The 14093-nt window shown below is 32.2% G+C and overlaps 2 protein-coding genes across 2 annotated transcripts; one reads left to right on the top strand and one right to left on the bottom strand.

Annotated features, from left to right (window-relative positions):
* Window positions 1-5736: 5736 nt before the first annotated feature.
* Window positions 5737-11288, top strand: LOC125821680 (uncharacterized). The gene is made up of 6 exons (XM_049501080.1): window positions 5737-5786; window positions 7557-7757; window positions 7880-7938; window positions 8045-9826; window positions 10262-10418; window positions 10545-11288. Exons 2-6 carry the CDS (start codon window positions 7640-7642, stop codon window positions 11159-11161), a joined length of 2733 nt encoding a protein of 910 aa, XP_049357037.1. The 5' UTR covers window positions 5737-5786; window positions 7557-7639; the 3' UTR covers window positions 11162-11288.
* A 1001-nt stretch (window positions 11289-12289) lies between these two features.
* Window positions 12290-12772, bottom strand: LOC125821706 (zinc finger protein 6-like). The gene has a single exon (XM_049501092.1). It carries the CDS (start codon window positions 12770-12772, stop codon window positions 12290-12292), a length of 483 nt encoding a protein of 160 aa, XP_049357049.1.
* Between the last annotated feature and the right edge of the window lie 1321 nt (window positions 12773-14093).

The raw sequence follows: 14093 nt of genomic DNA, 5'->3' as shown, positions 1-14093 counted from the left end.
TGAATAAAAACACTTATTATTATTTTTAAAATGATAAAATGATTTTATTTTATGCAATTAATTTAAGAAACATATAAGAGAAATTGTTTTTTATTAAAACATATAAATATCTATGTTGGACTAAGGAATGATCTAAGAATTATAAGGAAAAAGGCAAAATCAAATTCTGTAATAAAATTAATTCTTATATAGTTATAATAATTAATCTTAGAAATAAAAAATAAAATAAATGAAAAAGTACAAATAAGTAATTTAAGGAAATAATGTAAACAATATTAATAGTGATATTAAGGGAAGGAAGTAAAAGAAATCAATAGCATTGATGATTATAAGAATTAAATATGGTCATCTTTCATATTTTATAAGATTTTAAGTATAAACTAAAATTCGAGGCACAATTTTTTTGAGAATAGTGGTCTTAAATTTGAGCAATTATTTTAATAAAAATGTTAGAAAAAATATTAAAAAATTAATAAAAATAAATAAATATAAGATTTTTTAAATAAAACATATAATTATCAAGGTTGGATTATGAAATGATTTAAAACTTATAAGAAGAATGTCAAAATCAAATTCGTTAAAAAAACATTACAATTCTTATGTAGTTATAATAAACAAAAAAAAAATAACAAAGAAAGGAAAATAAGTAATTTAAGGAAATAATATAACAACATTAATAATGAAATTAAGGGAAGGAAGTAAAGGAAATTAATATCATTTATGATGATAAGAATTAAATGTGGTAATTTTTTATTTTTGATAATTTTACAGTTTTAAAATTAGAAAAAACTCCAAAAATAAAATAAAATTCGAGGCATATTTTTTTTGGGAAGAGTAATTTTAATTTTAAGCAATTATTTTAATAGAAATGCAAGAAAAATTGTTTAACATTAATAAAAATAAAATAAATATCAATATTGGACTAAAAATATCACATCACATTTTTTTATTTAAGCTTTACTGTTGCATGTAAATACCTAAATAAATAAATAAAGAAAGAAATAAAAAATCAAATTCTGTAAAAATATATGCAATTCTTATAAAGTTATAATAACTAATTTCTTGAAATAAATAAAATGAAAAGAAGTGATTTTAGGAAATTATATAAATAACATTAATTATAAGATGAAAGGAATAAAGTAAAAGAGATTAATAACCTTAATAGTGAAAGAGATTAAATATGATCATCTTTTTAAGAAAATTCGGACAAAGTGCAAAAACAAAATACCAAAAAATAAATAGAATTTCAGGCATTAGAAATTAAAAAATATCAATAAAAACATTAATTAAAAATAAATAAGAAAAAATAAAATAAATTTTAATTGAAGACACAAAATAAAACAAAATAAAAGAAGAAAAATATTAGTAGAATGAAGAAGAAGAAATAATGTCGTTATAATTAACAAAAAAAATAATTAATTAAAGATATATAAAAAGAAATTAAGACAGAATAAAAGAAGAAATGAATTAGTAAATACTTATTCTCTTCCTAATTTAATACAATTTCCTAAATAGATTGATTTTTTCCTAAATAAATCTTCTTACCCTTTAAAATACTAATCACTCTTCCTATAAATTTCTCAATCAATATGAAATTTTTTCTCTCAATATAGAAGGAATCAACATTCTTTCAAAAAGACTTCTACTTTGAAGAAAAATTTTTGTTACATAATTTTTCTCTTTACACCAATATCAATATCTTTAGAAGATTCATAAGATATCCTTTTTTTTTTCTTGAAGAAATCACAAGCCTAGAATTTTGTTGGACATCTCAATGGCGAAATTTGATATTTGTATATTCATCATTATCAATATCTTTAGAAATTTCATCATCATCAATATCTTTAGAAGGATCATGAGATATTCTCTCATTCACTTTTCTTGAAAAAATCACAAGGGTAGAAATTCGCAGGACATCTCAATATCAAAATTTGATATCCATATTTTCATCATCATCATCAGAAGAAGAGAGAAAGTGAAGGATTCCACTATTGTTGATTAGAATACTCAATTTTTTTTTTATTTTATAGGCTAAATTTATAAATAGTTATGAAAAATGAAAAGGTTTTGATCTTTTCATCTTCCATTACTTAAATGTGTATTAGTATGATAAAAGTTTTAAAGGAGCATGATCTGATGCATTAAAATATTTTTCAGTTTTTTTTTTTCGAAATTACAAATAAAAATTGAAAAACAAAAATAAAATGTCCAAAAAAAGGAGATAAAAGATAATTAAAATGCTGGTCATAGAGAGGTGTCACACCAGATTGTCTATATTCAGCTTTATATATATATAGATTTATTTAATGATAATAAAACAAGAATTTTTTGAGTCTCTCACCTTATCATGCAATAATTATAGAACCCCAAAAGTCTAATATGTGTTTTGTTTTGAACTATAAATCCCTCTTAATTTACAATGGATCTCAGAAATATAAGATTGTTTACTCTATTTTTGTATTGCTATATCAGAATTATTGAGACACAGGTTTGGTTGATATATTATTAGTATGGCAAAATGTTTTTATTTTGTAAGTTCTTTAATTTTTTATTATTGTCGATGAACTTTTGTTTTGATATGATGTGATATTTTTTTCATTAAAGATATTAAACATAAATTCAATTGCAGGAACTGATTAAATTCGATGATACCATATTATTATGAACATACAAAAGAGGATTTTTTTGGTGTTTCATTATTTCTGAAAGGAAGTAGATAACAAGTTATTCATTGTAAAAATAATTTACAATTACATTAGTTAGCCTATTACTTATATGAAATTGCTGTAATCAGATTAATGTAATGGTTTATTTTTAGTTATTTTTTTTTATCTTTATCTTGCTTTTTTCCCTTTCATTTTCTTCATTATAATTAGCATATCTACTCATCCTTTTGTTGATTAAATAGTTAATTTTTAATGGCAAAATGAAAAAAAAAAATCCAATTTGATTTTGCAAAATATGACAAGCGTTTTGTGACAAATATTTTTAATAACGTTGATAACTAATATAAGATGGAGAAATAATTTCTCCTTTATCATGTCTAATTTAGATCTTCAAAATGTTTATCATCTTCATTTATAGATATTTATCATTTAGTTTTGAGAAAATGGTCTAAAGCCCCCCCAACCTATACCCGAAATCCCAACTACACACTCCAACTTCACGGATGTCGTATCACTTCACTAAATATTTTATTTGTCTATTTACTACACACTTGTGCTACCCTGTCCACATAAACCAAACAAAAACAAATTGTCTCATGTGTGTTGCAAGCGCGGGTCCCCACCCACTTCAACCCCCAATTCTTGTTTCTTCTCCATTTCCCTCCTAAAAACGTAAGAAACCCCAAAGAGAAGTTTTTCATCTCGTTTTCTCCATTTGAATCGAAGCATTTTTGGTGATGATCGAAGCATTTTTATGTATATTTTCAACTTGATTACGTAGTTTAGCAACTGATTTAGTAAAGTTCAAATCTTGTTCCCGGATTTAATCTTGACCAAGAAGTTTGCAAAGTCAGCAAAATTTCATGTTTGCATCTCACTACAGCATTGAGCATTGAGTCTGATTCATCCATACAAAGCTTATTCAAGTTTTCATTTACCATTTTTAACGAATTTCGAGAAAATAATTCAAATTAGAGACCCTAAATAAGAAATTAGAGCAGATTAAAAACCCTAACTTCAAGATTTTAAGTAGAAATGAACATAAACAACTAAAACCTACCTTAAATTGAAAGAAAATCGTGAAATTGTTAAAAAAGGAACAAGGGTTAATGGTGGGGAAGAAGGAAAAATGGTTTATTTAACTTGGGGAAGATGACTGTTGGAGAAGTACAGTTTTTTTCGTCAAAATTTAAGGTTATTGCCTCTTCTCACGCGCCTAGAGGAGGTGTTCTCACCTCTTATGATAGGTCAACACTCAAGTGTGTAGTAAATAACCAATAAAATATTTGGCGGGGGTGGGGGCGGTGATAGGACACCCGTAAAGTTAGAGTGTGTAGTTGAGATTTCGGGTGTAGGTTGAGAGGGCTTTAGGCCATTTTCTCTTTAGTTTTCTTTTAGTAGACATTTATTTTATCATGTTCTTTTCCTAAATTTTACTGTGAGACAAGTCTTTTATATCTTAAAATTTTGTTCCTTGCAATCTTGCATTCTCTTGAGAAGATTGTACCTTTCTTCTTGAAAGGATGTCGTCCGATAAGGAAAAAATAGCTCAGTTCACGCTTGACGTTTTTATATTCATATAACTAAAAAAGTTAACAAACAATTAAACAATAAAAAGATAAAAGTAGGGAAGATTATTGTTTAAATAATTGGTGCTTAAATAATTTATCCTATAATTTTTCTCTTTTCTTGACATGTATATGTACAAGTTTACTAACGAACAACAAGGTCATCTTCTCAAATCAACTATAACTTATATGAGTACAAAAAAATATTTTGATTTTCTTAAATAGACTTTTTGAAGTAAAATAAAAACATTGTTCATCATTTTTTTTTAAAGAAGGGTCAAGGAGGACCACGCTAAGCGCGGCTAGATTTACTAGTCTTAAATATTATTCATAACTTTTGTATGTTTTAGTTTTCATAATTCTTATAAATATTTAATTAGCGTTTAAAAAATTATAATAAACCAATATAATAATAAAGACATAATAAAAAATTTAAAAGTTTTTTTACGATATCAAAATTTGTATAGAAAATTAGTACTCCTACAAAAGATAGAGGAAATTCAAACATGTAAAATATTTTCAACGTAATACAATATATTGTTATTTCAACATATTACCTCTTATTCAATTTACTTTGCCACAGTAAATATTATGTTCTACTATATACATATGAATAGTTTACACTTAAAAAGATGCAAAAACTTATTTTATTTTATATGTTTTAAAAAATAAAAAAATGTATCATGTTACATCCGATACTAACCTAAATATAAATATTATATATTATTATCTTATAAATATTTCATTTAATCGCATGAAGCGCAGACGATTTCACTAGTTATATATAAAGTGAAATCTCAAGAGAGGTATCTGAAAAAAGAAGAAAAATTGATTACATATATTTTTATTTATTTATAAAAGTAACTTTTATTCAAAAATACTATATAGGATACAACAACATAAGATAGGACTTTAATAAAGAGGAGTTGGTAAATAAATAGTTTTAAAACATATCTCTGATTTACAACTTTTGTCGTTGACTTAATTTTAATATTAGTCAGCAAATTATATTCCTCAAAGTTGAAGGGTGTAGTGTAGTGCGAAGCATGGAATCGGAGCGCCTACCGTTGGGAATTTGAAATCCCTCCCTCTCATCACTTCACTAAAAAGAGACGTTAGAACTCTTTTTTAACCTTTTCTGGACAAAACATTAATTATTTTATATAACTTTTTAAAAAAATATAATCTTTTTTTTTTCTCTGTCTTCCTCATTTAATGCCCATTCAACTATTCTTTGTTTCAGACAAATTAAAGATTACACCTTTCATTTCTTACAGCTATTTTTCCCTTCCCCCATTCCCCCAAAACTCACTCATCTCTTCAGTTTTTTCTATAGCAAAGTCTATAATTTTCATTTGTAAACTAGGGGTTAAAGAATCTTGGTTTTGTAAGTTCTTCTTGTATTTGTGTTTGATGTTTAGTTTTTCAGTGGTGTGTTTGTTGTATGAATTGATATATGGGAATGCTGAGTGTTTGTTCTATGTTTTTGTTTGATCTCTCAGATTCTTGGGAAGGACAGGATTGGGTTACAAGGAGCTTAAACATTTGATTTGTAAGTTTTGTTATGTGGGTTTGATTTTGTTTTGTTTTGTTTTCTTTGTGCTGATACCAATTGGGGTTCTCTTGTTCACCATCTTATATGATTTATACATGGGAAAGATTGATTTTTTTTGCTAGGGAATTTGTAAAGGCTGGAGGTTTAATGAGTTCTGAGTTCTTCAGAGTCTTTTTTGTGTTTTGTTTTGTTTTGTTCCTTTAAAATGGTGATATGCCAATTGGGTTGTTGTTCTCTTTGTAGGACTGTTACATTGATTCAGTGCTATGTTTTTGCTTCATCATTTGCGGGGTTGAATGTATTTCAATTTGTTATCTTTGCAAATTTTTTAGTTTAATTATAGTTTGACCTAGATTTAGAATTAAAAATTAAGAGCTTTTGATTTTGACTTCTAAGAAGAAGAGAAAGGAAAGGGGGGAAATGAATTTTTGATTAGAGAATCTTTTTTTAAATATGATTCAGTTTGGAAATTTCTAGACCAACTAGGGGAGGGTACTAACGATATTCGAGTTCATTTAAAAGCACTGACCTTTTAAGTATTCGATTGACTATACCTTTTAAGGTACAGTGATTGCATTGGAATGATTTGGGAAATCAAGAACTGGGCTTGTCTGCAATGCAATTTGATTTTGCAATGATTTAATGTGCTGATTACGCGTTTATGTTATTAGGACACTACGTGAGTCCAAATTCAAAGGTCACAGGAACAACTTCAAATGTGTTGGAAGTTGGAACTAATTTGATTTTAGTAAAGTGTTAGTGGCATTAGGGTCCTGAAGATCTTCTGTTTTTTTTAATCAAATTTTTAGTCCTGCCACCTTTTTTGTCTCACACTGAATTAATAAACTTTCTTAGACCTGGAGCCTTGGAGGCACAAGTTTGAACTAACAAGGTCATATTGCTACTCACTTTTGTATATTAAAGACGAACATTGGAAAATGCTGACCAGTAATCAACTGAAAATAGACAGCTTGAGAGAAGTGAGGATCTTGTCAGGGTCAGGAAAGTGGGGCAATAGGATTAGGTGGTCTACATTTGGATGGAGGAATTAGTGACTTAGTGTTATAGGGGAGCATGGAGGAGGTTAAGATTTGGGGTAGAGGAAGAGATAGATAATTATTTATAAAGGTAGCTATGTGCAATTAAAAAAACTCTTGCAAGCCAAACAATGTAATGCCAACTAGATAATGCTTCTCAAATGTGTAGGTTTTCAATTTCATCACTACAGAGTAAAAGACTGAATCAGGATGAAGTAACAATCTGAACTTGTAACATGTTCTGGGTAGTCATTCTTCAACAGGTGGTGGCCTGCTTCGACTACTGTTGATTTCAAGATAAGGAAATTGAGTTGATTGTCATGTTACAGTCAGCTTAAATATTGATCGAATGGTTGGGATTCAATAAATGGAGAAATTTGCTGGAAAGAGATGTCACATCAAGATTGGATAAAGCTAAGTAGTTTTATTGGAATTCTTGAAAGAGGATAGGTTTCAATGACAAGGAAAAGGAGTTGAGAATATTGGTGGACAAAAAATGGGGGGACTACGAAGAAGAAAATATAAGATCATCAAAGTAACTGTGGGGGAGCATATCTCCTCAATTTCCTTTTACTTAATTTCGCAAGTTCCGCTGACAAAAAAGAGTAGCCTAAAGGAACAAATCTATAAAAGAAGATGCTACAAAAGCATCTTCATTTTACTCACTCATTTATTAGTTGTCCCAAGTTTTGTTTTAAACAGTATCTCTTACTTCTAAAATTTTCTGCAGATGGGTCTGGAAACAATGCTTGTTGTTATAGCTGTTTTTTCAGATTACAAATTTTGAAGAAAGTTTGAGATCAGCAGGTGAATATGGTTGTTGAGAAACAGGGTTCCAAGAGTGGAGGTTATGTTGGTGGCTTCCTGCAGTTATTTGATTGGAATGCAAAGTCACGGAAGAAATTGTTCTCTAGCAAGTCTGACATACCAGGTAAATGCCGAAGATGTCTGTGAACAATGGATAGGACCACTGATTCTTCCATGTGCATGTATAGTGGTAGAACTTCAAGAAAACTATGTTGTCAAATGTTATAATTCCTATCCTTTTTGCAGAGCTATCCAAACAGAAGAAGAGATGTGATGGGAACTTGCCTATGACTCGTGTTCATTTGGTCTGTATTCAATAGTTAATTAAGCTTTCTCATCTTTTGGTTTTCCACCTACTTGGAGATTAGATTTTCCCGTTGTACTTTTTCAACTGAAACTATTTGATTGCAGAACAATGAGGATGACACTACAGCTGTGTCCAGTGTCAAAGGAAGCAGTGACTACAGTTGTGCCTCATCGGTAACTGATGAGGAATATTATGGAATCAAACCTGCTGGTGTCGTTGCAAGGCTTATGGGATTGGATTGCTTGCCATCCTCTAATTTGTCAGAGCCTTACTCTACTCCATTTTTCGATTCTCAGTCTCTAAGAAGCGCTCCTTCCCTTTCGAGAAACCTCGAATACCAGCAAAGTTTTCAAACAGTATATTCCAGCAACCTCCATGAGAAGATGGAGGATCTAGGAAGGAGCTCATTTGAGCCAAAGCAACAGAAGATAATCAGTAGGCCCATCGAGAAGTTTCAAACGGAGATTTTGCCTCCTAAGTCGGCTAAATCAATCCCAGCCACTCATTATAAGGCTCTATCCCCAATCAAAAGGGCCAATTCTATCCCACCTCAGAATGCAGCTCACATAATGGAAATAGCTGCCAGAATACTTGATGCAGGACCTCAAGCTACTTCGAAAGTAAAATCGCCCCTAATTGGATCTTCTTCAGTACCCTTGAAGTATAAAGGTTTAAAAGAAAGGGCTGAAGCTTCTCAAAAGGTAGTCAAGATTGCTGAAGCTTCTCGGAGGCCAGCTGAATCTAATGCTTCGAAGTATCTTAAAGGGCAACCTATGAATAAGAGCTGGAATGGGTCGGCAGATATAGCCAGGCAGAAGGATTTCTCAGATTCTGATGAATCTTTTGGTGGAGGCAAAACTAAAGGAAAATCTGTTTCACTAGCCTTGCAAGCAAAGGCCAATGTTCAGAAAAGAGAGGGCCTAAATGCAGGCAGTAGCAGAAGTGTACTTGTCCAGAAAGAACCACCAAGTAAAGTCATCTCAAACCAGTTGTTTACAAGCCAACCTACTACAGAAAAAAACACACACAAGAAACCATCTGTACATAATAGTTCAAGTGTTCTGCGGCAGAATAATCAGAAACAAAATAGTATGGCTGATAGGGGCAAGTCACCTTCTAAGCAATTTATTTCCAATTCACAAGGAAAACGAACAGTCAGTGGTGATTCTTCCTTTGTGCGACAGAGAAGTTCAGGTAAAATGGCTGAAAACTCCAAAGTCAGCTCCAGACGGTTGAGCAGAGAGGCAGACAATAAAAAGGAAGAAGCATATTCTTGTACTAAAAGTGTGTCACGTAAGAAACGGCCTAGTGACGGTGATATCCAGTATGAGAAAAATCAGGCTACTGGAAGTATGTCTACTCATAAAAGTGGCAAGCTGATTCAGTCTGGCACATTCATGGATAGGGAAATACGCTGGGGTGAGAACAGTAAAGGGAAAGGGACAGACATTATTTCTTTCTCTTTCAGTACTCCCCTAACTCGATCGATGCCCACGGCTGAGCTCCCAAGAGAAGTATTAGGGAAAAGTCATGAGTTTAGCACAGACTTTCGAAGTAACAAGATGCAGCTCACCTCAGATTGTATGAATAATCTTAAGGCTCCTTTGGGGCATAACTTGAGTGGAGGGGATGCTTTGAGCACTCTTTTGGATCAAAAGTTAAGAGAATTATCTTCTGTAGTTGAGTCTTCACGCCAGAAAACATCCAATAGTTCCTCATCGATTTTCCAGGATCTGTCACCATCTCTGAATGGCTTATCAAAGACCACCATGTTGCATGTTAACAGGAACCATGATGACATGGAAGTGGATGATTTAGTCAGCCCTTGCAACCCTGGCTTTTCTTCTACTGGTCCTCTGGGAATCACTGGGCAGCACAAGCATCAGGTGTGTATCATAGGTTTTGCAAAATTCTGTTTTTGCACTTGAATCTTTATTGTATTTAGTTGCCACTCTATTTGTAGGTTGCAGATACCTCTTTTGATACATCAACTGATATTTTTATACTGTATTCCTTGTCATATGATAATTTTATTTTACCATTCAGATGACTCAATGTTAACCTGCATTTCTTGTTAGCCCTTTTGTGCCTTTTAATGTCTTGATGTTTTGCGGTCTTTGGATTTGACTTAGTATTGTTTTGGACATCTTTGAATAAAACTTTCTTCTCTCCTCCTACTTTCCTGGTTCAATGTACTTTTGGTAATTGTATTTGCTCTATTTGGTTAAGAACTCTTCTTTTTATTAAATTATAGAAAGCTTGCTTTCTACTAAGTAGATGGAAAACCTCTCAATTTCATCATTTAATCTGTATCATTTCAGGGGATTGAAGAGGAACTGAGTGAGTATGGTAGCAGTGAATATGAATGCAGGAAGGTGTTTGGCAGTCGGTTCCTGAGCCCTATTTCTGTTCTTGAGCAATCTTTTCTTACTGAAAGTTGCAATTCTTCAGATACTGCAGAAAGTAACAATACAGGAGGTAAGATCAGCAGACCTAGTGCCTTTATTTTTATGCATGAAAAATCCACTGGTAATTTGTGTTATGAACATAATAGGTTGACACTATAGATATATATCTGAACATTAATTATCTAATGAATTTCAGCTTGCAAGCAAAGTTCATCGGTACAAGCTAAAGAAGTGTTTGGTATATGCTCGTGGAATAAGTTCCACTCTATGGAACCTGAGGTAGATTTGTTAGACTCTGCCTCTTCAACTTTTGGTAAAGAGGAAGACGGCAAATCATCAAATTGGGAGCTGGAATATGTGAAGGACATACTATACAATATTGAGTCGATGTTCATGGATTTTGCAATGGGAAGGTGTCAGAAGATCATCAATCCACACCTTTTTGATCAACTGGAAAGGATAAATAGTCATAGACATGATGAGCTAAAACAAAGACGAAAGGTTGTATTTGATTGTGTGGGTGAATGCTTGGACTTAAGATTCATGGTGGAGGGTGGATATGATTCATGGTCAAAAGGTCTATTGGTGGTTAAAAACAAGAAGAGGCTAGCAGAAGAAGTATATAGGGAAATTTCAGGGTGGAGTGGCATGGGAAACTGCATGGTTGATGAACTCGTAGACAAGGACATGAGCAGCGGTTTTGGAAGATGGATGAACTTCGAAGTTGAAGCATTTGAACTGGGAATACAGATCGAGAAACGATTGCTAAATTCATTGATTGATGAAGTAGTTGCTGACATCTTGCTACTCTAACAGATTTTTATCTTCATCCTGTCGATACAATTCTTGATCTTGCTCCATGTGAATTTCGCACATTCTTCTTGTATGTTTTCTTCATACATCTCTTATGATTAGAAAAATTAAACCGAAAACAGCTTTTGGATGTCATTATAGATTGTTTTGTTGAAGGTGATGTTACCAGAATAGAATATTAACATCCACATTTCATTTGTCAGTTTTTTTATCATTCTGTTCCATTTTTGTCTTGCGAAACTTACCTAAGTAGGTGTTGGAAATAGCTCAAAAAAGTCTATTCTGAAGTGTTGGTTTGATTGAAATTTGATTGAGTTGAGTTAAAGGTCACCATTGTTGAGGTCTTAAAGCTTTGAGTTATATCAAATTTGAAGATCTATTTGGGAGATGGATTTATGGCAATTGGAGATGTTTTGAACCGATTCTATATTATCCTTCTTTATACGCTCACCAAACAACACATTTTTCTTACTTAATCTCTATTTTATAAGTCAAATCAATTTGTGTGTCCTTAACCTCATAACAAATTCACCTGTATCATTATTCGAGTAAACAAATTTGCTAGTTAAAATTTTTCCCAGGATTGTTATCCCACACTACAATCCCAGGATACTAATGTAGGATAAGTTGTCCTGTGATTTTATTTCAACCAAACTTGAGATAAACTCATCCGAAAATTAATCTTGGAATAATTAGTCATCCCTTATCCTCCATACCAAACAAGCACTTATGTCTTGATGACAACACAATGAAGCTTGACGATATCGGCTTTGTTTAACAAACATTTTGTTGAATAATATTATTAGTCTTAGACGAGTACTTGTGTTATGATTATACAGTTCTTGGCCTTAAATTAAAGTTCTAAAAGCTCACCTATAAGTGTTAATCAAGCAGAGTTGGGTATTGTTTTTCAGTCCTTTAGTAGTCCATTATACAAAAAGTACATTTTAAGAGGCGTACAAAGTCTAAATTGGATAAGTAAAAGTGAACAGAGTAAGTAGTACTAACAATTGAAAAACAAAAATGCATGATTGGAAAAGCAAAAATGCAAAAAATAAGGAAAGCGGAACTAATTAATTAGTACTAGTACTAAATTCTTATATATTGAGTACATTTTTTTTTCGATGATTAATCCGTAGGAGGTGCAAGTCGTAGATGAAGATCAACTTCCGGTCCATCATGATCTGGATTTTGAACGGCCATGATGTGTTGTTGTTGGCGCAAATGTATCTGATATCGAAGTGGAACCCCTGAAAGTATCTGTGACCGATACCTAGACATACTCACGTTATTATTAATCAGCGCTCCTGTTCTTACTGCGTGTGCATTGATCAACGGAACTACAGGACGGAAACGCTGTTGATAACCCATTAAATAAGCTCGTCTTGTTCTTTGCCTTTCCTTTTTATGTGCGTTTTGGTGTCCACCTAGTGCTTGAGAATTTGCAAATTCTTTATGGCAAAATTGGCATTCAAATCTCTTGTCCTCCGATGGAAGTGGCGGAGGAGGAAGCCTCGTGGTTTGATCACATTCCGTCACCTGAAAACCGAATAGTTTCACTTGTCTTGGTGATGATGAAGAGAAGTTAGTTTGTACTGAGCTTTCTCCCATATTTTTAGTCACAAAAAACTGATATGCTACTGAAAATAAAGTCATAATGGACTGGTCTTGTATTTATAGAGAGAGAAACATATATTCTCATTCATCCTCTAAAAGTACTTGGGGCAAAATTAAAGGATGTTCACTTATTTGTTTTATTCATAGTCTACTGTTGCATCATATTATTTCATTTTAATTTGTTTATTTTAGGACTTAACACATATTTTATTTGAACGCATAATCCCTTATCACTTTTCATCAGACATTTTTCATGGGCCCACACTAATTCATCACTACAATACTTTGATCAACTACAAATTTAAGACATCATCGTAACATGATCGAAACTACCCCTAGTCGTAATACGGTGCTTAGAGTCACAAGTGACCCCAAGCTAATGATTTGGCATAACACTAAGATTCATACAAATAATAATTGAAGACAATTGATGCGGAAGCTAAACTGAAATAAATCCAAAACAACTGAATAGTCAAAATAGAAATCATTTGAACAAACCATAAAGCTGAAACTATCGTCTGATTGTCTGAAAGCCTCTACTAAGAGGAGTTGTTCGGACAAGCCCTCAACTAAGTCTAACTATCTGAAACTGAAGGATTAACATAAAGAAATACCAATAGCTCTTTTCCTCGAAAGATGAGGACTCATCAAGCTCAGCTGCTGACATGATACGAAGATCGATCTACTAACCGTGAGCTGAATATTGAGTGTCTGAACCTATATTATAAAACAATATAGCGCAAAAGAGTATGCGGTCAGTACTTTAAATGTACTCGATATGTGAGATAAGCACAATAATCTAACAAGATGAACATGATAAATCTAAGATGTTGAACTAAATATAAAACATAAATAAATTAGCTGATGTATCGACCAAGTAATAAACATGTAACTAATCAACGCTTGTAACACCCCGGAAATTCTATGACTTAAGTTAGAGCCTCACCTTATGAATAATGACTTAAAATATAGTCAAAATGATGTTTATAAACCTAAACTAATGTAATTGACTTGGTTTGGAAGGATAAAAGTCTTAACGTCAAGAAAACGACCACGACGTCCGGAAACTAGAGAAGAATGTGTTCTAGCGTGTCCTTAGGTTTTGGGTAGGTTTGGGAGTGTCATATGATGGTAAAATCTTGTAAAAAGGTTTAAATTAGGTAAGTTATGTTCATAGGGTCAAAAACGTCCGGGTACGACCCCCCAAGGACCCCTTAGGGGTCCTTGAGGAGGACCCAAACATGGACCCAAAAGCTGGCAAAACTGCAGCAAACGACGAGACCAAGACTCACGGACCGTAGACTGGTCGACGGAC

This window comes from Solanum verrucosum, unplaced genomic scaffold (genome assembly GCF_900185275.1).
Source record: "Solanum verrucosum unplaced genomic scaffold, falcon-dt-bn FXZP01000213.1, whole genome shotgun sequence".
Classification (NCBI taxonomy): domain Eukaryota; kingdom Viridiplantae; phylum Streptophyta; class Magnoliopsida; order Solanales; family Solanaceae; genus Solanum; species Solanum verrucosum.
The sequence above is the reverse complement of the archived record's forward strand: the minus strand, read 5'-3'. Positions and strand labels throughout refer to the sequence as shown.

What these genes read in the sequence shown, in the direction of transcription:
- LOC125821706 (XM_049501092.1), bottom strand. Translation starts at nt 12,772, where the DNA reads ATGGGAGAAAGCTCAGTACAAACTAACTTCTCTTCATCATCACCAAGA.
- LOC125821680 (XM_049501080.1), top strand. Translation starts at nt 7,640, where the DNA reads ATGGTTGTTGAGAAACAGGGTTCCAAGAGTGGAGGTTATGTTGGTGGC. An exon ending in TAGCAAGTCTGACATACCAG is followed by an intron (nt 7,758 to 7,879) that starts GTAAATGCCGAA and finishes TCCTTTTTGCAG; the next exon opens with AGCTATCCAAACAGAAGAAG. An exon ending in CTATGACTCGTGTTCATTTG is followed by an intron (nt 7,939 to 8,044) that starts GTCTGTATTCAA and finishes ATTTGATTGCAG; the next exon opens with AACAATGAGGATGACACTAC.